The sequence below is a fragment of the Thalassophryne amazonica genome, chromosome 3 (genome assembly GCF_902500255.1).
Source record: "Thalassophryne amazonica chromosome 3, fThaAma1.1, whole genome shotgun sequence".
Lineage (NCBI taxonomy): Eukaryota > Metazoa > Chordata > Actinopteri > Batrachoidiformes > Batrachoididae > Thalassophryne > Thalassophryne amazonica.
The window spans coordinates 36,163,883-36,188,302 of NC_047105.1; the positions used below are offsets into that span (position 1 = coordinate 36,163,883).

At 42.4% G+C, this 24,420-nt stretch overlaps 1 protein-coding gene across 1 annotated transcript in view; it reads right to left on the minus strand.

Annotated features, from left to right (window-relative positions):
- Nucleotides 1-23,368, minus strand: part of asic1b (acid-sensing (proton-gated) ion channel 1b) — an 856,126-nt gene extending 832,758 nt beyond the window's left edge. Inside the window, exon 1 of the mRNA XM_034166038.1 lies at nt 22,945-23,368. Within this exon, the coding sequence (XP_034021929.1) occupies nt 22,945-23,306 (362 nt within the window). The 5' untranslated portion in view covers nt 23,307-23,368. The remainder of the gene's footprint in view (nt 1-22,944) is intronic.
- Between the last annotated feature and the right edge of the window lie 1,052 nt (nt 23,369-24,420).

A 24,420-nucleotide genomic window follows, 5' to 3' on the forward strand; every position in this document is an offset into this window, starting at 1 on the left:
CAGTTTTTTTAGAATATCAAAACAGTACCTATGGGAAACAGTAGAAATATGTATTTCTGTGCAGCAAATAGAAAAATTTGTCATAAACCTGTAGATATTATTAGAGGAGAGCAGCCAATTACCTGCACAAGGGCAGGTTTGATTCAGCGACTGAAATGAAAACGTCATCCTCTCCAACAAAGCTATCACCTCCCATTCATCCTGGATTCCAGAGAACTGGTAGGGCATGACTAAAGCTGCCTCAAGAAGAGACAGCTGCACTACTACTATTACTATTACTACTACTACTAAAGTGCTCAATAGCCTATGTCACTCCCTGTATGTCAAAGTATATGTGTGCCAAGTTTGGCTCAATTTTGCAGGACAAAAGTGTCCCTCCCCTCAACTAATTCTACTACTTCTATTACTACTCAGTTCAATTTATTTAATTTATAAAGCAGCAAATCACAACAAAGTTGCCTAAAGGCACTTCACACAAGTAAGGTCGAACCTTACCAACCCCTAGAGCAAGCACACAGGTGACAGTGGTAAGGAAAAACTCCCTCTGATGATATTGAGGAAGAAACCTCAAGCAGACCAGACTCAGAGGGGTGACCTTCTGCTTGGGCCATTCTAACAATTACAAGGTTTTTACAAAGCTTTACAAAGGTGAAGAAACAGAAAACAGGATTTCAAAACAACATGACATAATAACAAAAGAATATGTATTTGATGAGAAATCCATGGAGGCGGTTATGCCACAGGAGGGGTCATCCGGCAGTCCTCATGCCATCAGTGGGCCTGTTCCCGCGGCAGTGTCCACTTCAGTCTGTCAGTCCGGCATCCTGTGTTCATTCAGTAGTCGTCCCACTACAACTACTACAACTCCTGCTAAAGTGCACAATAGTATAGCACAAAAGTATATAGTACTAAGTTAGGCCCAATTCCGAGGTGGCATTTGTACAGGAGAGGGACATTCCCCCCCCCCCCCCCCCCCCACACACACACACTTGTCTCTTAAGGGTCTTTCACACCATACGCATTGGAAGCATCAGAGGCGTCACGAGTCGGTCTAAAAAGCATTATTTTGAGACGAGTTGCTTTTTAGAGGCATCAGAAGCATCGCGTCAAAAGCCAAGCTCAAGTGACGCTTCTGACGGGAGCGCACATTGCTGTCGACAGGGGACTTGTCGACAGGCTGACGCAGTCAAAGTTCAACCCAATCCAACTTTCTCCACTCTGAGCTGTGAAGTAGCTTCGCGCTGTTCAATAGGAACCTTAGCGTCGGGCCAAAACACGGAAGACAAGTCGCAAAAACCACTGATCGACACAAAACAGATCAGTGCAGAAACCACTACGACACAAAACAGATCAGTGCAGAAACCACTACGACACAAAACAGATCAGTGCAGAAACCAGTGATCTACACAAAACAGATCAGTGCAGAAACCACTGATCTACACAAAACAGATCAGTGCAGAAACCACTGATCTACAAAAACATCAGTGCAGAAACCACTGATCTACACAAAACAGATCAGTGCAGAAACCACTGATCTACACAAAACAGATCAGTGCAGAAACCACTGATCTACACAAAACAGATCAGTGCAGAAACCACTGATCTACACAAAACAGAAACGTGTCACAGGACTGCTCATTTATAGAGCAGTTTTCTGAAGAAAAATCCTTGCAAATGTTTTTTTACCTCAAAATTTCTGATTACTGTTAAAAAAAAAGTTTAGAACACTTGTAATTAAAATAGCCAAATAAATAAATAAATACATAAAGGGTTCTTTAGAAACCTTTCTTCATCTGTAAATTACCTGTAACCTTGGACATTTATTTTTAGACAAATAAAATAACATAGAAATTTGTACATTTTTTTAAAGTCTGGTAGATTATTTATATCTCATTTCAACCAGAAAAACAGACACTAAATAAATACAAATGTTTATTATAAATGTAACAGGAGATAATTTAACAATGACTGCAGTTTGATTGTAAAGTAGGATTTCTGTGACATAAACCTCATGATGATTTTTTTTTTTATTGAGTCATTTCAACTTGTAATTACATCACAATTTGTGATTGCCATTAATGTTGTGATCAGGACAGAGTCATTTCTAAAATCTGAATTTGACTAGTGATTGTGAATGTTTTAAAATTGTGCACAATAAAGGGAGAGTTTTGACCTGTGCAAATGTCTTTTCACTTGGATTTCGGACATTTTTAATGATACATTCATTTATTGTTAAACTATAAAATGAAACAGCTTTTTAAAAAATACTAAAATAGTTGCTGTTTAAAGAGCCTTTTGTTTAGAAACAGGTGATGTTATGCTGGATTTTCAGGACCAGATGAAGGTCTCTTCTGCAGCTTTGACCTCTGGTGTTGTTGTTGAAGACACTTTTCTCCTATTTTGAAGAGCAGAGATGTTTTCTTCCAACTGGATTCATGGTGTTCAGCTCATCCTTGGAAGTTTTTGAAGTGCATCTGTATTTAGGTTGTCTGCACAGCAAATGTTCCTGATTGGGACAAATAAAAATATTTCTTAAAATATAAAGAAACATTGCAGTTTATATTTATATAAACATTACGGAAAAAACGCCTGGAAAAAAAAAAGAAGTTACTTAAAGTTGAGCTTTTATGGTCTCCGAAAAAAGCTGTAGCTTTATTTGGTTAAAAAAAAAAACAAAAAAAAAAACCTGAACCATTTACAAATTAAAGCGTTCACTCAGATCAACTGTGCTAAAAGGCTAAGCTAACATTAGCCAATCATTAAACCTCCACAGCTGTGCAGTAAACATCACGTTTTATTTGTATATTATTCTCACCTCGATAAAACTGCAAAAGTAAACTCCGTTGGTCAAACTGAGACTTCACATTTATCCAAAAAGTGGGAGATTTCGGACTGAGTGGGTCTCCTCCATCACCCCGGCTGCCTGCCTCGCTCTACCCAGGGATGATGCCCGAACCCCGGCTTCTCTGTGCAGGTGAGCCCGCTGTCGCGGTTCGATCGATATCGAGTCGTCAGTCCTGCCTTGGTCGGCATCACTCCAACAAGTAGCTGAAATAAAGCTTCCCAGCAGGGTGATGGAGGAATCGTTCTACTGCTGTTTTCAAAGCTTTTTTGTGGTTCTACATATGCAAATGCAAGATGGCGATCGCTTCGACTTTTTGCAGGTTGTGAAAACAGCCAGAGTGTGACGTAGCCACAATCTCCGCCCCCCTTGCCACTCTGAAGCGAAGCATCTGACGTCACGACGCACTGGGGGGCATTGATGCCTCCGGTGTGAAAGGCCCTTTAATCTGTAGATGTGCATCAGAGCTGGAGAAAACAAGTTATTACCTCCACCAAGGAAGTCATGTTGGACTCAGGCTGTGCCTCAAATCAGGGTGTGCACCCTTCAAAGGATTGTGTCCTACTAAACTCTTCAGGCTTCAGGCCATCAGAGACCAAGGAGGCTGGAACAAACCGGTTTGAAATAAGACAGTCTGGGCCATGGAGCATTTTTATAACTGAGTCATTATATTTTCCTGTACTACCCACTGTTACTTGGCAATCTTGACAGTTGCACACACCAAGCTAGCTTAGTGGGCATAACCCATAGTTTAGTAATCATGTTTCACTGTACACATGGAGCCCAAAAGTGTCCTTTTCGCTGATTGATTTTTTTTCCCCAATACCAACCATTTTGTCTTGGAAAAACATTGAGCAGTGACTTGTGTTGTGAAGGATGCACTGTCATAGTTTTTCATTTTCAGCTAAAAGAAGCCTGCATACGTTGGCTGACATTTCAGTCACCTTTTGAAAAGGGACAGCCTAATCACGCCCCTGATGACATAAGTGGCCAACGATTGTAGCCTTTGAAGCGTGCAGCTGCTGAACTGCAGCGTCTGGTTGTTTTTTTTCCATTAATATATCTACAGATTCTTAGTCAGATAACAGTTACTTTTCTTATACGTATTATAGCAGAGGGCACAAAATACGTACAAGGGAACCAACCACTATTACTGTCAGAATGGGGCACAAACCAGATGGACACAAATGCGAACTCTCACAGCAGATGCAGTTAGAATAAGGTTTAATGGTAGTAACAGGCACACGGTTTGCGTCACAGAAAGCCCCTTTGACTTGTGGAGTACCTCAAGGTTCAATCTTAGGGCCAATTCTATTTTCGCTCTATTTGCTTCCTTTGGGATCAATTTTTAAGAAATATAACATTCAGTTTCACTGCTTTGCTGATGATGTGCAGATTTATTTACCTCTGAACATTAAAACAAACTCATCTGCCATCCTACAGACCTGCTTTCAAGAAGTCAAAGACTGGATGTCTTTAAACTTTTTGAATCTAAATGAAAGAAAAACAGAGACTGTGGTCCTTGGTGACCTTGACCTTTCTGCCCTTGGTTCACTCGCCCCCTACTGTCGTTCATCTGCTAAGACCCTTGGTGTTTTTATAGACAGCTCTTTTAAATTCGAGAAGCAGATCAACACAGTGGTCAAAACAAGCTTCTTCCAGCTTAGACTTTTAAGTAAAATCAAGCGTTACCTGTCCCCAAAACAGCTGGAACAGGTTGTGCACGCCTTGATCACGTCTCGTTTAGACTACTGCAATTCTCTGTATGTTGGTCTTAATCAGTCGTCTCTGTATCGCCTCCAGATGGTGCAAAATGCAGCTGCGCGTCTGCTCACTGGCACCAACACATTTCTCCTGTTTTATCTTCACTGCACTGGTTACCTGTTGCTTTTAGAATTGATTTTAAGATTTTGTTGCTTGTTTTAAAATCAATTCACGGTCAAGCCCCATTCTGTTTATCTGATATGCTGTCACTGCACACTCCAGGAAGAGCCCTCCGCTCCGCGGACCATAGTTTACTGGTCTGTCCCAGGTTTAAGCTGAAGACCAGGGGAGACACAGCCTTTGCTATTGCGGGGCCCAAGCTCTGGAACTCTCTGCCATTAAATGTCCGACTGGCTCCTTCAAATGAATCTTTTAAGAATCTTTTAAAGACACATCTTTTTGCAATGGCTTTTAACACAAGATGAGCTGAATACTGCCACATATTTTATTGTTTTGTTGATTTATTTTGTTCTTGTATTTAACTAAATATAATTTTAATTCCTTTTACTGTACAGCACTTTGGGGCAGTGTTGACTGTTTGTAAATGTGCTTTATAAATAAACCTGATCTTGACCTTGACCTTGAGTGTGCAGTGAACAGGGCAACCATACAAAATAATAATAATAATAATAAAAATTCCAGTGTTGCTCTCAAAATAATGCTAACAGCCTACTTTTTATTTGTCAGTAGTATCAACTGTGGTACAAAACCAACCCAGTCATGTCATGATTCAGCAGCATGAAATATACATTAATCTATTGGTTCGTGATATCATCACGAAAAGTGCAAAATGTTCATAATGGGAGCACAAATTTATTCTAATACATTCCGCGACGGCTGCACAAAATTAAAAGTGAAGCGGTGGGCTCGGGGTGGAGGGAGTTATGGTTAGGGTTCAGAGAAGGAGTAGGGTTAGGTTATGATTAAGGTTAGGGTTGGGGGTAGGGTTAGGGTTAGTAATAGTGAGTTAACCACCCCCCATCACAAAAATTTGAATCATTTTATGACTGGAGCACAAATAAAAAATGTGAGACTGGGCTGTACAAAACACCTGAAAGAAAATCTAGTCAGTTCTGTATATTATATTATATTATATTATACATTATATTACATTATATTTATTAGTATTTATTATTAGAATATTAGTCAGATTCCTGATTTAATGATTCATAGGCTTGTTAAAATTTTGGGGGAGATTTGGTAAAACCCTACATTTTCAGAAAGCTTATGAAAAGAGGAATACACACACACACACACACACACACACACACACACACACACACACACACACAAAAATGCTTCCCATTTTCCAAAGGTTGTTATGGTGGCCATCCTCCTCAAAAATGTATGATAGCCATCCCAGGTTGGTAGCTGTAACCAGGTAGGGGTCAATGAAGAATTACACAGAGGTCAAACTTTAAAAATGCTCCAATCATGTTGAAAACTACACTCAACAAAAATATAAACGCAACACTTTTGGTTTTGCTCCCATTTTGTATGAGATGAACTCAAAGATCTAAAACTTTTTCCACATACACAATATCACCATTTCCCTCAAATATTGTTCACAAACCAGTCTAAATCTGTGATAGTGAGCACTTCTCCTTTGCTGAGATAATCCATCCCACCTCACAGGTGTGCCATATCAAGATGCTGATTAGACACCATGATTAGTGCACAGGTGTGCCTTAGACTGCCCCACAATAAAAGGCCACTCTGAAAGGTGCAGTTTTGTTTTATTGGGGGGGGGGGATACCAGTCAGTATCTGGTGTGACCACCATTTGCCTCATGCAGTGCAACACATCTCCTTCGCATAGAGTTGATCAGGTTGTCAATTGTGGCCTGTGGAATGTTGGTCCACTCCTCTTCAATGGCTGTGCGAAGTTGCTGGATATTGGCAGGAACTGGTACACGCTGTCGTATACGCCGGTCCAGAGCATCCCAAACATGCTCAATGGGTGACATGTCCGGTGAGTATGCCAGCCATGCAAGAACTGGGACATTTTCAGCTTCCAAGAATTGTGTACAGATCCTTGCAACATGGGGCCGTGCATTATCCTGCTGCAACATGAGGTGATGTTCTTGGATGTATGGCACAACAATGGGCCTCAGGATCTCGTCACGGTATCTCTGTGCATTCAAAATGCCATCAATAAAATGCACCTGTTTTCTTCATCCATAATAGACGCCTGCCCATACCATAACCCCACCGCCACCATGGGCCACTCGATCCACAACACTGACATCAGAAAACCGCTCACCCACACGACGCCACACACGCTGTCTGCCATCTGCCCTGAACAACGTGCCAAACACCAGCGAATGTGAGCATTTGCCCACTCAAGTCAGTTACGACGACGAACTGGAGTCAGGTCGAGACCCCGATGAGGACGACGGGCATGCAGATGAGCTTCCCTGAGATGGTTTCTGACAATTTGTGCAGAAATTCTTTGGTTATGCAAACCGATTGTTTCAGCAGCTGTCCGAGTGGCTGGTCTCAGACGATCTTGGAGGTGAACATGCTGGATGTGGAGGTCCTGGGCTGGTGTGGTTACACGTGGTCTGCGGTTGTGAGGCTGGTTGGATGTACTGCCAAATTATCTGAAACGCCTTTGGAGATGGCTTATGGTAGAGAAATGAACATTCAATACACGAGCAACAGCTCTGGTTGACATTCCTGCTGTCAGCATGCCAATTGCACGCTCCCTCAAATCTTGCGACATTTGTGCTGTGTGATAAAACTGCACCTTTCAGAGTGGCCTTTTATTGTGGGCAGTCTAAGGCACACCTGTGCACTAATCATGGTGTCTAATCAGTATCTTGATATGGCACACCTGTGAGGTGGGATGGATTATCTCAGTGTAACCCACTCAAATTTTCCAGTTAGCCTCATTCAACAGTTTCTATTATATTTCCTATGTGCTGTTTATCTATGTACTTGAAATTTCCATTCCCGTCCACTAGGGGCAGTAGTAACACTGTTAGGAAGGGAGATTAGTAGATGAAGAGCACTTGTTGCTGTATGAGCAGAGCGAGATCCCAAGTATGAAGGAAATGTTTGCATTGAAGAATAGTGGTGGAAAGAAAAAAAAAAACCCTACTTTTGTTTCGAGTGATTAATCCTGTGAGAACCAAGATTCGTACAAGAAAGGACCCGGACAGCATTAATGTGTATATCAATCCTGAGAGATTGATTTCATCAGCGAACTTCTCTGGATGCATGTGGGGCCAGTAGAGAGAAGAGGAGCGTCTTGCCACTCGCCTACTTCCGGTGTCTCTATCCAAAGGCCCCAGATAAGGAGATCTAACGCACACACCCGCACGTGGGACACACAACTTTAAAAAAAAAAACATACTACCCGGGTAGATGAACATTGAAGGACTTTGGGGTTTATTCGATATTATTTTTTATTCAGAGCTCTGAAGTTTTCTGTCAACTTTTTCCTATTTTTTCTATTTTTCTATTATTTTCTTTGATGGTTCAAAAGACAATTTAAAGACACTATATATATATATATATATATATATATATATATATATATATATATATATATATATATATATATATATATATATGTGTGTGTGTGTGTGTGTGTGTGTGTGTGTGTGAAAAAAAAGAAAGCAAGATAAAAAGTTTTCATGTGTTCTTTACTAATTAAATAAATGTCGGCAATGTGTTTTTTTTTTTTCCAGCTTTACTTACGGGTCATAATTATGTTGTTCTCCTCCTCGAAAAGAACCTTAAATTAAGGGCGCTCAGTTAATGTCTCTGACAACTTCTAAAGAGCCATAACTAGCGGTTACATAATTTGGCGAGCCAGCAGCCAGGAGGAGTATATGTTTATTTTTGACTACTTTTATTGCCGGTTTGACTGATAAGATACATTGTACTACTTTCTCTATTTTCAATAGTTTGAAGTCCATACTGTGAATTGAATTTTCACTTTTTGGGTTACCATGGATACTGAGAATGCATATGGTGTTAACTTGAGAAATGCTGTGTATGTTGAGGGTATTACGTTGCATGACACTGACGAGCAGATTACCAAATTTTGTTCCACTCATGGAACTGTGAAAAAGGTGCTACGAGTTAGACAGACAGGGCAAGCGAATGGTGTTAAAGCCCTTGTGGAGTCTGAATCGGAGGAATCAGCTAACCTACTATCTGAAGCAGTTGAATACTTTTCCAGTCCTAGGAATCCTGAGATATTGTGGTGTGTAGACAAGGCTTATAGAATGACTCCCACTCCTCAGAAACCCCCCAAGGCCGAACCCCTAGGATTAAGTAGCGACACTAGCTCTAATAGCGAAGCTGACTCTGATGACAGTAGCGCCCCCCTAGTTTGTAAAAAACACATCAGTGCATGCCCACCTCAACATTATTCCCTTGAACACACCCCTAAAAGCAAGTACACCACAGGGCATTCATTCCAAACTCCCCAAAGAGTATTCAGTGAAGACATTGTCAACCCACCAGATGTGCAGAAGATAATAGTAGAGCATGTCATTAAAAACAACAAAGTTGATACTTCAAGCCAAGGATTCAAACGCCTTCGTCCCTTTTCAGGCAAACTCCCCAAGCCTGCTAATGAAGCAGATTTTCAGACATGGTCTCTCCACGTAGAGCTCATGATTCAGGATAAAACCCCCCGTGACATACAACGACGTCAAATCCTAGAAAGCCTCCTCCCCCCAGCCTCCGATTTAGTGAGACAGCTAGGCCCAGATTCAGCCCCCTCTGACTATGTGAAGCTTCTCGAGTCAGCTTATGGACTAGTGGAGGACGGGCAAGAGATTTTTGCAAGATTTCTCAGCACACATCAGAACGCTGGAGAGAGAGCCTCAGAGTACCTGCAGCGACTGCAGGTGTTAATCACTATGGTCATAAAGAGGGGTGGTATTGCCAAAGCTGACGCCAACAACCAGGTGCTGCGGCAGTTCCAGCGTGGATGCTGGGACCAATCTCTCATTTTGTCCTTGCAGTTAAGTCTGAAAACAGAGACGCCCCCAGATTTTTCCGAATTCCTGCTTCAAGTGAGAACAGAGGAAGACCGCAGAGTGGCCAAACAAGATCGTATGCACCGCCATCTAGGCAGCTCAAAGACCAGATCCATGAACGTGCAGCTAGTGGAAGAAGCATCTTTCTGTCATGACCCAAGTTCTAATGTTCTCCAGACATACATGAACGAAACTGAGGCTTTACGTAAGCAGGTTGCTGAACTAAAAATGCAGCTCACAAGTAAGAGAGAACAACGAAAGCAAAAGTATGTTAAGAAAGACCCCCAGACTACAGTTACTGGAACCCCTTCAGCTAGTGCTGTAGTTGCAGTTCACTCCCAACAGACACTCTCCAAGCCCATGCCGAAGGCTTGGTTCTGCTTCAAGTGTGGCAATGACGGTCACTTGGCTAGACAGTGTGAAAATCCCCCCAATAAACCACTGGTGGACCAGAAATACAGAGAACTGAAGACAAAACAGGATCAATGGCAAACTCAGTATGGGCATTTAAACTGGACAGGGTTGCAGTAGAGGGACTCACTGCACCCCCACATGAACCAAAATGTCCCCCAGAACACCGGACAAGAGAAACTGCATTATGTGAAAGCCATTCCCCAAGCCAGCCACTGGGTGGTGCTATTCCAATAGGTTTAATAGGGCCAAAGTGTACCTCTGCTGTTGTCATCGAGGGTGTTCAGTGCGATAGCCTTCTAGATTCAGGTTCTCAGGTCACCACAGTTTCCCAATCTTTTCACAAGACACACCTGCCCATTTACCCTATTCAAGATTTGTTAGACATAGAAGGGGCTGGTGGTCAAGAAGTACCCTACTCTGGTTACATCCAGGTTAGCATTGATTTTCCAGAGAACGTCATGGGGAAACCTGTGAAGATCCACACCCTTGCACTTGTAGTGCCTGACCACAGAACCAACATGCATGTCCCCTTCTTGATTGGCACAAACGCTCTGGATCCTTTTTACGAGAACTGTGCACCCACCCAGAATGAGAAACACAGAAGCGACAGTGGCAACTGTTCCCCACTTGTAAAACGTTTGTACAACAGGTTCAAGATAAACCAGCAGAATGGGCGGGTAGGGACTGTGAAGTTACAGAGCAAAACGTGTGTCATCATTCCTGCGGGGGAAAGGTTGGCTTTGAATGGATACGCCAGACATGTCCCTGTATCAACTAACACCACCCTCTTAGTTGAGCCCCCTCAGTCCGGCCTACCTGCTGGCCTTCTGTTCTGTAGCTATGTCATGACGAGTCCCTCAGTCCCCTCTTTTAAGTTGCCTGTCCTGGTTAAGAACGAGACCGCACATGACATCAGGCTCTCCAGAGGCCATGACCTGGCAAAGCTTTCATTCATCACGGCTGTGTCACGCTTACCTGTATCGGGCAACAAAATCACCCAGAGTGAGCCACCACGTCTCGGCTCAGCTTCTGCAATTTGCAACACCATGCATGTGTCTGATAGTGGCAAACTCACCTTCGACTTTGGTGACTCTCCTCTGTCCGCAGAATGGAAGGACAGAATTGCTAAGAAACTCAATTCAGTATCCAATGTCTTTGCACTCAATGACCTCGACTTTGGTCACACAACTGAAATTAAACACAAGATACGCTTGTCAGATCCAATCCCATTTAAACAGAGACCCAGACCAATCCATCCTTCCGATTATGAGGCTGTTCGGAGACACCTGAAGGAACTTCAAGATGTTGGTGTGATACGTGAGTCCGAGAGCCCCTTCGCGTCTCCGATCGTTGTGGTTAAGAAGAAGAATGGTGACATTCGACTGTGCGTAGATTACAGGAAATTGAACAGACAGACAATCAAGGACGCACACGCTTTACCCAACATTGAAGAAGCCTTCTCAGTCCTCACCGGGTCGAAGTGGTTCTCAATCATGGACCTCAAGTTTGGCTACTATCAAGTTGACATGGATGAGGACGACAAGTGTAAGACAGCGTTTGTGACACCAGTGGGGTTCTGGGAATTCAACCGGATGCCTCAAGGGGTTACCAATGCCCCCAGTACATTTCAGAGAGTCACGGAGAAGTGTATGGGAGGGATGAACCTGAGAGAGGTCTTAGTCTTTCTCGATGACGTCATTGTGTTCTCGGAAACACTTGAGGAGCATGAAGAACGTTTACTGAGAACTCTTCAGAGGTTGAGAGAATTTGGCCTGAAACTCTCGCCAGAGAAATGTCAATTCTTTAGAACAACTGTGAAATAACTTGGACATGTTGTGTCCGCGAATGGAGTAGAAACTGACCCCCAAAAGACTGCTGCCCTGACCACGTGGCCCCGACCTAACAACATCAAAGAGCTGAAATCATTCCTTGGATTTGTTGGATATTACCGGAGATTCATAAAAGACTACTCCAAAATCGCAAGGCCTCTGAATGACTTGACTGCTGGGTACTTGCCGCCAAAGAGAAAGCTGGTTTCCCCATACAGCAGCTCTCATCGCCCCTCGAGTGTCAACTACAAAAAGCCTTTTGATGAGAAATCGACACCAGTCTGTGAGGATGCATTTAAAGCTCTCATTCAAAAACTCACCTCAGCTCCAATTCTTGCCTTTGCTGACATGAAAAGCCCTACATAGTACACACTGATGCCAGCACTCATGGACTTGGTGCCGCATTATACCAAGAACAAGAAGGCAAATTGAGAGTGATAGCCTATGTGAGCAGAGGACTGAACCGTTGTGAGCGAAGATACCCTGCACACAAACTTGAATTTCTCTCTTTAAAATGGGCCGTCACAGAAAAGTTCTTTGACTATCTTTACGGAGCAAAATTCACCGTTATCACAGACAACAACCCATTGACGTACGTTCTTACATCTGCCAAGCTCGACGCTGCAGGCCATCGCTGGCTAGCAGCCCTTTCAAGTTTTGACTTCAACATCCAGTACAGAGCTGGGAAGAAAAACCAAGATGCAGATGGTTTGACCAGGTGACCCCATTCACATGACCACTGCCAGCCTGCTTCCACTTCCGACGATGATGAGAATCGTATCCAGCGTTTCCTTGCACAGTTCTTCCAGGAAGACAAAGGAACTGATTTCCCATCTGAGGCTGTGAAGGCAGTTTGTCAGAGGCACCAGCACTCTCCAGTGACAGACAATGGGTCAGACTCCATACATCCACCTGTGACAATCGAGTGTTTGACAATGGAGGTTTCTGCTATCCCTGAAGAGTTCTCTCAGGTAGATATGCCTGGGTCCTGTACGTTACCACGGATGTCTCTTGAAGATTGGGCCTGTGAGCAAAGAGAGGATCCAGTCATCAGTAGGGTCATTGACATTGTGAAGGCGGGGAAACGACTCTCCTACAGAGCAAAGTGTCGTGAAGACAGAGGAGTCCAGTTGATGCTGAGGGCAATGAACCAGTTCGTCTTTTCAAGTGATGTCCTGTACAGAAGACGAGTGAGCCAGGGTGAACTTTCTCATCAACTTGTCCTCCCAGTCAAGTACAGAAAAACTGCGCTGGAAAACCTCCATGATGCTGTTGGACACATGGGCATTGAAAGAACACTGGACTTAGTCCGTGCCCGGTTCTATTGGCCCTGTATGTCCGTTGATGTGAGTGAGAAGATCCAAACATGTGAGCGATGTATCCGAAGGAAAGTGCAAACTGAGAGAAGTGCTCCCCTTGTGAACATTAAGACTAGTCGTCCTTTAGAGTTGGTCTGCATGGACTACCTGTCGTTAGAGCCAGACGGAAGGGGCACTAAGAACATTCTAGTGATAACAGACCATTTCACTAAGTATGCAGTGGCAGTTCCTACAGCTGACCAAAAGGCTAAGACTGTGGCAAAAGCTCTCTGGAACAACTTTTTCATTCACTACGGATTTCCTGAACGGTTGCATAGCGACCAAGGACGTGACTTTGAATCAGCTCTGATCAAAGACCTCTGCGCATTGCTCGGCATCAAAAAGACAAGGACAACCCCTTACCATCCCCAGGGCATTCCCGTTGAGCGTTTTAGCAGGACACTGTTGGAGATGCTTAGAACGCTGGAAGAAGGAGATAAGGTGAAGTGGAAGGATTTCATGCAACCTCTGGTACATGCATATAATTGCACTAAAAACGACACCACAGGCTATTCTCCTTACCAGTTGATGTTTGGCCACCAACCAAGGCTTCCACTTGACCTTGCATTTGGATTCACCCCAGAAGGTCTCAGTAAGATATCCCACACAGAGTATGTCAAAAAGCTGACGGAGAGTCTAACAGAGAGCTACAGACTTACAACCGAACACAGTCTGAAGACTGCTTTGCAAAACAAACGCAGATTTGACAGCAAAGTGAGAGAGTCCATACTGTTACCCGAAGACAGAGTCCTTGTGCGCAATGTTGGTATCAGAGGGAAGCATAAAATTGCCAATAGGTGGAGTGAAACCATTTACAAGGTCATCAAACAAATTCAAGACTCCCCTGTCTATGTCGTAGTCCCTGAGCATGTAAATGGACCTGAAAGGGTCTTGCACAGAGATTTACTTTTGCCATGTGGGTTCCTCCCATCCACTGTCGACGACGAACAACCTAAGAGAAGTAAGTCCCAACAAAAACCTGACAACTTGCCTGCTCTTGAACCTGATCAACCTGAGGATGAAGAAGAGGAATCTGACAATGATGGAGAGGAGTATTATTCCCTCTATGATCAACTTTTGAGGGAGTCAAAAAATGTTCAAGCTGAACAGGAAAGACAGATTCCACAAGTTGAAAAACCTGAAACTGGCCAGTCAGCCAAATGTGACACTCAGTTGGGAGCTGAACCGAGTCCTGAGAGACCAGACGTTAGCGTGAGTTCTGAAAAATCTGTGCTTGATCCCGAAGCTCCAGCATTTGAGCCTACGAATGATGAAACAAGCCTGTCTCAGGAACTGTCTGAATCCGAGTCTGTAACAGCTGAAGTTCTTGCAACAGATCCCAGTGAGCGTCATAGCCCGGGAAGTGAACGAAAGGATGCCTCACCACTGAAGCCCAGTGGAGATGTACTGGAACGAATGGAGGTAGCAGACGCTGAAGTTGTCCCTGACAGTGAGGTACCACTGAAAAGATCGGCACGAGAGCGAGCAGCCCCCCAAAGACTTATATACTCCACTCTAGGAAACCCCCTACTCACTGTAATGCATTCCATCTTAGCTGGTTTAGACCAAGATTTCTCCCAGACCCTAGTCAATGCCCCTTGTATATACAACTTGACCCCTTTACCCACTGATATACTGTAAGGTACACTTGCAATGTAGAGTAGGACATGCAAGGATGCATGCAGATTTAGGAGGGGAGGATGTAACCCACTCAAATTTTCCAGTTAGCCTCATTCAACAGTTTCTATTATATTTCCTATGTGCTGTTTATCTATGTACTTGAAATTTCCATTCCCATCCACTAGGGGCAGTAGTAACACTGTTAGGAAGGGATATTAGTAGATGAAGAGCACTTGTTGCTGTATGAGCAGAGCGAGATACCAAGTATGAAGGAAACGTTTGCATTGAAGAATAGTGGTGGAAAGAAAAAAAAAACCCTACTTTTGTTTCGAGTGATTAATCCTGTGAGAACCAAGATTCGTACAAGAAAGGACCCGGACAGCATTAATGTGTATATATATTTTCCTTGACTCCGGTTATTTTTTTTTTTCCTGAGAGATTGATTTCATCAGCGAACTTCTCTGGATGCATGTGGGGCCAGTAGAGAGAAGAGGAGCGTCTTGCCACTCGCCTACTTCCGGTGTCTCTATCCAAAGGCCCCAGATAAGGAGATCTAATGCACACACCCGCACGTGGGACACACAACTTTAAAAAAAAAAACATACTACCCGGGTAAATGAACATTGAAGGACTTTGGGGTTTATTCATATTATTTTTTATTCAGAGCTCTGAAGTTTTCTGTCAACTTTTTCCTATTTTTTTTTTCTTTTGATGGTTCAAAAGACAATTTAAAGACACTATACATATATATATATATATATATATATATATATATATATATATATATATGTGTGTGTGTGTGTGTGTGGAAAAAAAAAAAGAAAGCAAGATAAAAAGTTTTCATGTGTTCTTTATTAATTAAATAAATGTCGGCAATGTGGTTTTTTTTTTCCAGCTTTACTTACGGGTCATAATTGTGTTGTTCTCCTCCTCGAAAAGAACCTTAAATTAAGGGCGCTCAGTTAATGTCTCTGACAACTTCTAAAGAGCCATAACTAGCGGTTACATCAGCAAAGGAGAAGTGCTCACTATCACAGATTTAGACTGGTTTGTGAACAATATTTGAGGGAAATGGTGATATTGTGTATGTGGAAAAGTTTTAGATCTTTGAGTTCATCTCATACAGAATGGGAGCAAAACCAAAAGTGTTGCATTTATATTTTTGTTGAGTGTATATCACATCATTTGTCTGATCATAGCAATTCCAAAAAAAGTATAGTTTGTTCTATCTATGATGGAATGTTCTGGAGTTATGAGGTAAAAACAGCAAAAATGGTGACAAAGGTCAATTTCAGTTTGGAGTCAAAAGTTAAAGTTGCTCCAATTTCAACAAAACAATATACAAATTATTGGTTGAAATAAAAGGATCAATAAATAGACTAGTTTTGACGGTGTTCAATGCTTTGTCTCCAAAGTAAAGGTCAAGAAAGGTCACCATTCATTGAATTCTATGACATATGTTACTAGGGATGTGACTCGTACAACAACTCACGATTCAATTCGATTCCGATTCTTGGGGTGACGATTGGATTCAGAATCAGTTTTCGATTCAAACAACTCTGAGAAATACTTATATTACTTAAAAAATGTTTATGTTTAAGAAAATGCAGCTTTACAAGGTTAATCAAGTGATTCTAGATGTAAATTTACTTATCTGCTTTGCTCGTTCAGAGTTGGCTGGCAGTTTAGCAAAGCACTGGTCAGTCGTCGGCAGATACCGATGCTCCGCTCCTTTTAGCTCCGGGTCATAGCGTAGCATGTGGGCTTGTGGAGTTGAAGTGTTTCCGAAGTACTTGACTTTCGTTTTGCAGATTTTGCACACTGCATAAGTCATGTAAAGCTCCTTCTTACGCAGCAAATAATAAAATCCAAAATGCGCTCAAACATTTGCCTTCAGCAAAGACGGTGCTGGCTGAATTAGCTCTTCGTCTGCCATGCTAAGCTACAGCTCACGAATGTTTGAAGCACGCCGGACCCTCCCCTCGTGGGGACGCTGTAGTACGGAAGACGTTGCCTGACAAACAGTACACGCAGCGAGTAAGTAAGAAAATGTTTTAAAAAATGCTTTTTAAAAATCGATTCTCTGACATTTTGGATCGATTCAGAATCGTAATAAATAAGAATTGCGATTCGGACATGAATCGATTTTTTTCTGGCACCCCTGTATGTTACCCTGTAACATGAAAACTAAGCATGACAGATGGTGCAAACAATTCCTTTTAGATCCCTATTAACCCAAACAATAATTGGTTGGTTTATATCAACACTACACCAGTCTTAAAAAAACAGTATTTTATGTGAGTGTGCTTACAGCGGCTGTGATGTAATCGTTTCTTGTAAAATTTAGTGATGTTACCAGCAACATGTATTGTAAGAAGTCATAAATTGTAAGATAATTAGAATAACGAGCACAGCCTTCACCCAGGTGAAGAGGACCTACAAGTTGCAAACATGGAAAAAATAAGCACACCACTGGAATCAACATGATAGTTTTAGACTATAAATAAATTATAGCACTTTTAAAAGGTTTTTTTTATGACTGTGCCAAAACTTTCAAACTTGTGCTGCTTCCTAACAGCTTAAAGATGTTTACTGTGCATTTTTATGAATTTATTTTTCATTTTATTTGTGTTGTATTGACTTAGAATAATTAATGTTGTGATTCCACACATTCCAATGCAGCAGGTGGCAGTATACACCTCTAAAGCTGGTTTGTGATCCATCCAAAAACCCAAAAGTGAATAGGTTTTATTCTTGTTATTAATTTATATGTTTAAAGTTTATTTTCAGACATGGCTGATGATGTGACCAAGGCGAGCACTTTAAAGCAATGATTCATGATGGATTTAATCGTTCACGTTTGTTGAAAATGAGTTCATATTTTACATAGCGTACCGCTAACAGCTAACGTTAGCATAACCGAATGACGACTCTGTGAGCATTTTATGACAAATATCTGTAATAATATGGTTGTGTGGTTCATTGGTGCAATGGATCATATTTATGAAGCCTGTAGTGCAGTTTGTCCATCGAGTGAGATGGCAGCATCCACGTTAACCAGGCACAGAGCCGCGTGAGCCGCTGCACACAGAGTAACAGAACCTCACACATTAGACTGTTTATATATACAGTGCTGTGCAAACGTTTTATGCACATTTAATGCATCATGGAAGCATTAAAAATTATGAAAGCCTGATAAGTGATTATGGCTTTATACACCCTGAAGAAAACCATACATATAACCATATGTGTGGTTTTCTGGTTTTAGTGAACTAACAAATTTAATTTTAACAATCAACCTACGAGGTTGGACACGTAAGAAATTATTAATAGTGACTCACCAGTATTTCACAGTTCCTCTGACCGCGCCTCTTCGTCGTGGCGCCGCTCCGCTGTCTGGATTGGCTGATTGCTCAGGTAGTATGAAAAATATTACCCATCCGCAAAAAGGGTGTATTGCTATTTATTCTTTAGTGTTTTATCTAATCATATTGGCGTATCATTTATAGGTATATGATAATAAATATAACGTGACCTTCCTAAAATAATTAAACCTTTCTCCTGGCACACATGAAGAATGGACAAGGGTGGTCTTGAACCGAGACCCTGCTCTTGAAACAAGCGCACAAACCACTTGGCTGCCACGCTGCAGGTGCTTACTATATAAGATTCATAACTCATTTAACAGTGCTAAAAATGTGTAGATGATGCATGAAAGCACACATCATGAGGGGACACTGAGAGCCATGCTGACCCTACAGTATATTGTCATTCTCCAAATCTCCAGTATTATCATTATCTAAATTAAAGACATAAATTCATGAAGAAACCAAAATAAAACTAGTCACAGCAGTTTTTAAACCAGTTAATAGTGAGTGCTGATACTATGAAACCCGGCAGAATCTCCCACATGTACACACAATCCTGTTGCTGAAGAAATATTTCTAAGATCAAGATATCTTATGACTACTATGTCTTGTTCTGTGTTTTGCTGTGTGTTTACCGAACGAGATGACTCACTCACTGTAAACTAATTTTTCCCAAAGGGTATAATAATAAATTGAATCTGAATCTACTAACATAATAAAGTGAAGTCTGAGATTTGTATATTTCCTTTTGATTTAAAAACAGTTCCAAACTCAGATGATTCACATCTGTTTCCTATTTTGTGTAGTACTTTCTGGCCACTTCCTGTCCCTTTCAAACTTTCAGCCTGGTTTCATAACTCAGATAATTCATGCACAATACATTGGTCCAATGACAGATCCTTGGGGCATACCACTAGTTACTTGCAACCATGCTGAGAAGGTGCCAGTTAGATATACGAGGTCTGTCAATAAAGCAACGGTCCTTTTTATTTTTTTCAAAAACTATATGGATTTCATTCATATGTTTTTACGTCAGACATGGTTGAACCCTCGTGCGCATGCGTGAGTTTTTCCACGCCTGTCGGTGACGTCATTCGCCTGTGAGCACTCCTTGTGGGAGGAGTCGTCCAGCCCCTCGTCGGAATTCCTTTGTCTGAGAAGTTGCTGAGAGACTGGCGCGTTGTTTGATCAAAATTTTTTCTAAACCTGTGAGACACATCGAAGTGGACACGGTTCGAAAAATTAAGCTGGTTTTCAGTGAAACTTTTAACGGCTGATGAGAGATTTTGAGGTGATTCTGTTGCTTTAAGGACTTCCCACTGTGCGAGACATCGCTCAGCGCTCTCAGCCGCCGTCGTCAGCCTGTTCAAGCTGAAAACCTCCACATTTCAGGCTCTATTGATCCAGGACGTCGTGAGAGAACAGAGAAGTTTCAGAAGAAGTCGGTTTCAGCATTTTATCCGGATATTCCACTGTTAAAGGAGATTTTTTTAATGAAAGACGTGCGGACGGGTCCGCGCGTCGGGACGCAGCCAACGCGGTGCGGCGGCACAGGAAAAACACCTCCGTGTTGATAACCATTTGTAAAATCCAGGCGGCTTTTGATGGATTTCAGTGGAGTGAGTATATGAGAAATTGTTTAACAGCAGGACATGTTCCAACTTGTCCTTAAGGCTTTCAACAGAGGTGTTTTTCCTGTGGCGGAGCGTCGCACGTCTTTCATTAAAAAAATCTCCTTTAACAGTGGAATATCCGGATAAAATGCTGAAACCGACTTCTTCTGAAACTTCTCTGTTCTCTCACAACGTCCTGGATCAATAGAGCCTGAAATGTGGAGGTTTTCAGCTTGAACAGGCTGACGACGGCGGCTGAGAGCGCTGAGCGACGTCTCGCACCGTGAAAAGTCCTTAAAGCGACAGAATCACCTCAAAATCTCTCATCAGCCGTTAAAATTTTCACTGAAAACCATCTTAATTTTTCGAACGGTGTCCACTTCGATGTGTCTCACAGGTTTAGAAAAAATTTTGATCAAACAACGCGCCAGTCTCTCAGCAACTTCTCAGACAAAGGAATTCCGACGAGGGGCTGGACGACTCCTCCCACAAGGAGTGCTCACAGGCGAATGACGTCACCGACAGGCGTGGAAAAACTCACGCATGCGCACGAGGGTTCAAGCATGTCTGACGTAAAAACATATGAATGAAATCCATATAGTTTTTGAAAAAAATAAAAAGGACCGTTACTTTATTGACAGCCCTCGTACACACTGCTTCCTTTCCCAATAAAAATATTTAAATCAAGAAGGTTTAGATTTAGGGTTAGGTTTTAGATTACATTTGGGTTTTCTCAGCTGTTATGTGTGATGACATCACATTGTGACCCAGTGCAAAACGTGAGACACTGTGGTGTAAATGGTAGGGCATCCGACTCCAGAGCCAGTGATCCCAGGTTTTAATCCCAATCATGTTAGTTTTTTATTCTACTTCATGTATGAAATGACTGCGGTAAAGTTAGAAAGTTAGATTCATTCATTAATTTTACATACCCACTTACTCCAGTCAAGGGTCCAGCCAAGATAAACTGTAACTTCTAATACGGTGTATTACTGCCTTTAAAAGATGATGACAGTATTTGGGGTCTTTTTTTTTTTTTTTTATTCATTAATTTTTTTTGTGCATTCTTATGTGTTTGTGATTCTTGAATTTACCCAGCAAAGTGAAAGTGAAAGTGAAACTGGGTTATTAGAAGCTGACAGTGTAATCTGATGTAGCCATGTCCAAATTAATAATAAAAGTTATCGGTTATCTGTTATCTGTAATAAAAGTTTTAGCACTTTATCTGTTTAGCGTCATGAAAGATAACTTTTCAGTTATTGGATTAATGGTTATCAAAGCTAACTTTTTGGTTAGCTGTGCCCACCACTGATCATTGCATACACGTTTCCTGTCGAGTAAAGTTCCTCACTGCATGTGTGAGATCACGACTTTTGTAGAGTTTTTCAGGGGGAACAGCCAAAGTCCACACAGAAAGGACAATTCGGGAAGCGACCTCATAACCTTGTTGCTGTGAGACACAACTGCTATTTTGAAGCCACACAAAAAGTTTGAGAGCTTCACTTCTCAAAGGAAATTTTTTTAAACTAAAAGTGTGTACTGTCATAATCACGTGACCTAGATTGATCAATCAGAAGCCCTACATAGGAATAGAATATTGTATAATTAATACTAGCAAACTACTCACCCTACGGGCAGGAACATTACAAGGTGAAGATTGTGAATGCTGAAATCATATTTGCTGGAATGGAATTGCAATCATCATTCATCATTTACCTGCAATACGGACATTTCACACACCTGTCCAGATGGTGGCAGCAATGCAGTTGTCGGTCTGTCAATCATCATAAAACTTTATAGAAGAAAAAGAATTGTGGCTAATTAGGCTGCATATACTTTGGCAGTGGCTATCCATACATAGCCATATTTGTATTGTGAAATTCCACTGGTACGTGACGTGTCTCTCATTGGTCAATATAGGTTACTCACATGATTATGAGGCTACATACTTATTCATGTTTGCTATTGATATGTGGATTCCTAAACAACATTAACCACAATCACTAATCTTACCCTAATCTCAACCATAACCCCTAACCCTAACCTTAATAAAGCTGTGCAATGTTTGAACAGAATTTGGAACTATTAATATGGCTACGCAGAAATAGTCACTTCCTAATACGTTTGTCTGAAATAATAGTACCTAATTCTAAATGAGGGCACGTGACAATTAACCCTCCAGTGTTACTCCAGGCCAGGGCCAATGAAAATCACAGAGATCAGATTAGCTATTTCAGCCTAACTGCAGGACCAGCCAGAGGGAGGAAGATTTTGTGAACTGTAGTATAGATTATTATGTACAGATATCCTCTGCCTATAAATTAACTCAGAGTTGATTGACTTGATTTAGCACCCTGACATTGGGGTGAAAGTGAGACATTATTGTAAAACACTTTGAGTGTCTGATGCAGATGGAAAAGCGCTATATAAATGCAGTCCATTTACCATTTGGAGTGGGACCATGTTTTTACCAACTGCAGTCTAGATTAGATTAGATATTAATCCCTCGGGAAGACTCCCTCAGGGAAATTGAGATTCCAGCAGCATTGTATACTAGCACACAGGGTAAGAAGCATACAGACTATCAAAAGTGAAAAACAATTTGAAAATATAAACATAAATACACAAATATAAATACCACAAATACTGGCTACTACTGTTCCTCTCCTTCCCGTCCTCTGTCTTCCTGTTACTCCCTCTACTTTACTGCTATTTCTTTTCAAAATTTACTTTTGATTTCCATTTGAGTTTTAAAAAATGATGTATATGCAGAATTGACAAAAGTGAGACCACTCAGATGCTCAACTGAGTGGTCTCACTTTGGTTCACAGTTGAACGAGAACAGCTGAAAGACAAAGAAGTTGTTGAATGTTGAAAAAAGTGAACTTGTCCTTTAATGGGTGATTAGAGTAAACCCCAAGTTAACAACTCTGGATCTTCTATCTGCTGACTGATCAACAAAATAATGACGAAATAAAACACACCTGGATGGGAATTGGATCAGCAGGAACAAAAATGCCCACTTTGTTCCTTTAACAACTGGGGGGGTACACTGGATTTGAACACTCAGGTTAAAGTTGACACACTTTGCACTGTGAGCTCAGGCACAACAAGGTGTGAGAGACTTGTGCACGCACCTGCCGTTGAGCAAAGCGAGCAGCTCTCCGGCGTGGTACAGGTCGTTCCGCGTCACGCGGCTGAAGCGGAACGAGTTGAGGTTGCAGAAGGTGACCGCCGGGAAAGTCATCAGCTGAGCCGCCACCTCGTCCAGTTTGGTGACGTGTGGATACTGGAAGTAGAACTGCACGCGATCCACGCACACCAGCGCCAGCGCACCCACGGAGCCCAGGAAGAACAAAATCCACAAGGTGCGCTTGATGCACACCCGCTCGTAGGTGAACATGTGCGAGATGCCGTGCAGCGTGGACCTGCTGGCGAAAACTTCAATGGGAGCCGGCTCCTTGTAGTCCACGTCCTCCGAGTCCGCTTTCAGATCCATGATCGCGTGTTTTGGCTGGATGCAAGAAAACGGAGGCTTTGTGGATATAAGTATGGCGTTTTATTAGCGGGAAGAAGGAGCAAGTTCACGCCCCGATAAGCGTGGATTTCTCGTGCAGAGAAGTGTGAGATGTTGCGTCACTGTCAGCCCGCAGAACAAACTGAAAATCAGATCCTCAAATCCAAAAATCCTGAATGGGGAGAAGTGCTGATTTTGTGGAGGTGGAAGAAGAAGAAGAGGAGGAGGAGGGGTGGTGAGGGACCACGCGCTGCAGGAGGGTCACAGTTCCATCCTCATAACACGGTGTGCAGCAGCAGCGCGCACGGACGGATGGATGGATGGACGGACGGATGGATGGATGGATGCCACAGCTCTCCTCAGTGTCGCTTCCACATGCAAAAATGAAATGGTCTCCAGAGGAATGAGAGTTGAGGTTTTTCAAAACAAAAATCAACACCAACAACTACCTGCTCGATTAGGAAAACACGCAGCAGCGCGTGCAGCCGTGGAGAACGATCAGAGCTTCTGTAATCTGATTTAAAGGCGGCCAGGCGTCGGGTTTACGCAGCCGGGACAAACAGCTGCGTCGCGGGCGCGCAGGAGGAACCGCTGCCCGCATGCTCGCATCCCTCCTCCGCGCTGCTACTCCCCGCAATCACCGAGATCCCCGCCGCGTGGCCATGGCGAATAATGTCCCGGTGAAGCGTGGAGCGAGAGCAGAAGGTGGTGGGAGGGAGAAAGGAAAGCTCTCCGGCGCCGTGCGCCCGGATCAATTAAAGTGGCCCCAAACAGGAGAGACAGCGGATAGGACGGAATATTTTACACCCGGTGACGACGACCGACGTCAGGGTCAGTACTTCTCCCAGAAATCCAGGGATGAAGGGACAATTTAAGCAGTGACGCTGATATGAGTCAAAATCAAGTTATTACTTACTGAACACGAGCTTCTGTCAAAGTCTTACTTCATTCAAGACAGTTGTTTATATTGTCTACGATCAAGGTTTTAATTTTAATTGCATATTGTGTAAAAATGGGATTTTCTTTCGGAAAATGTCCCATTTTTCAATCTACACAATAAATGAGTGGCATCTGCCAGGCACACCGCAATATAAAT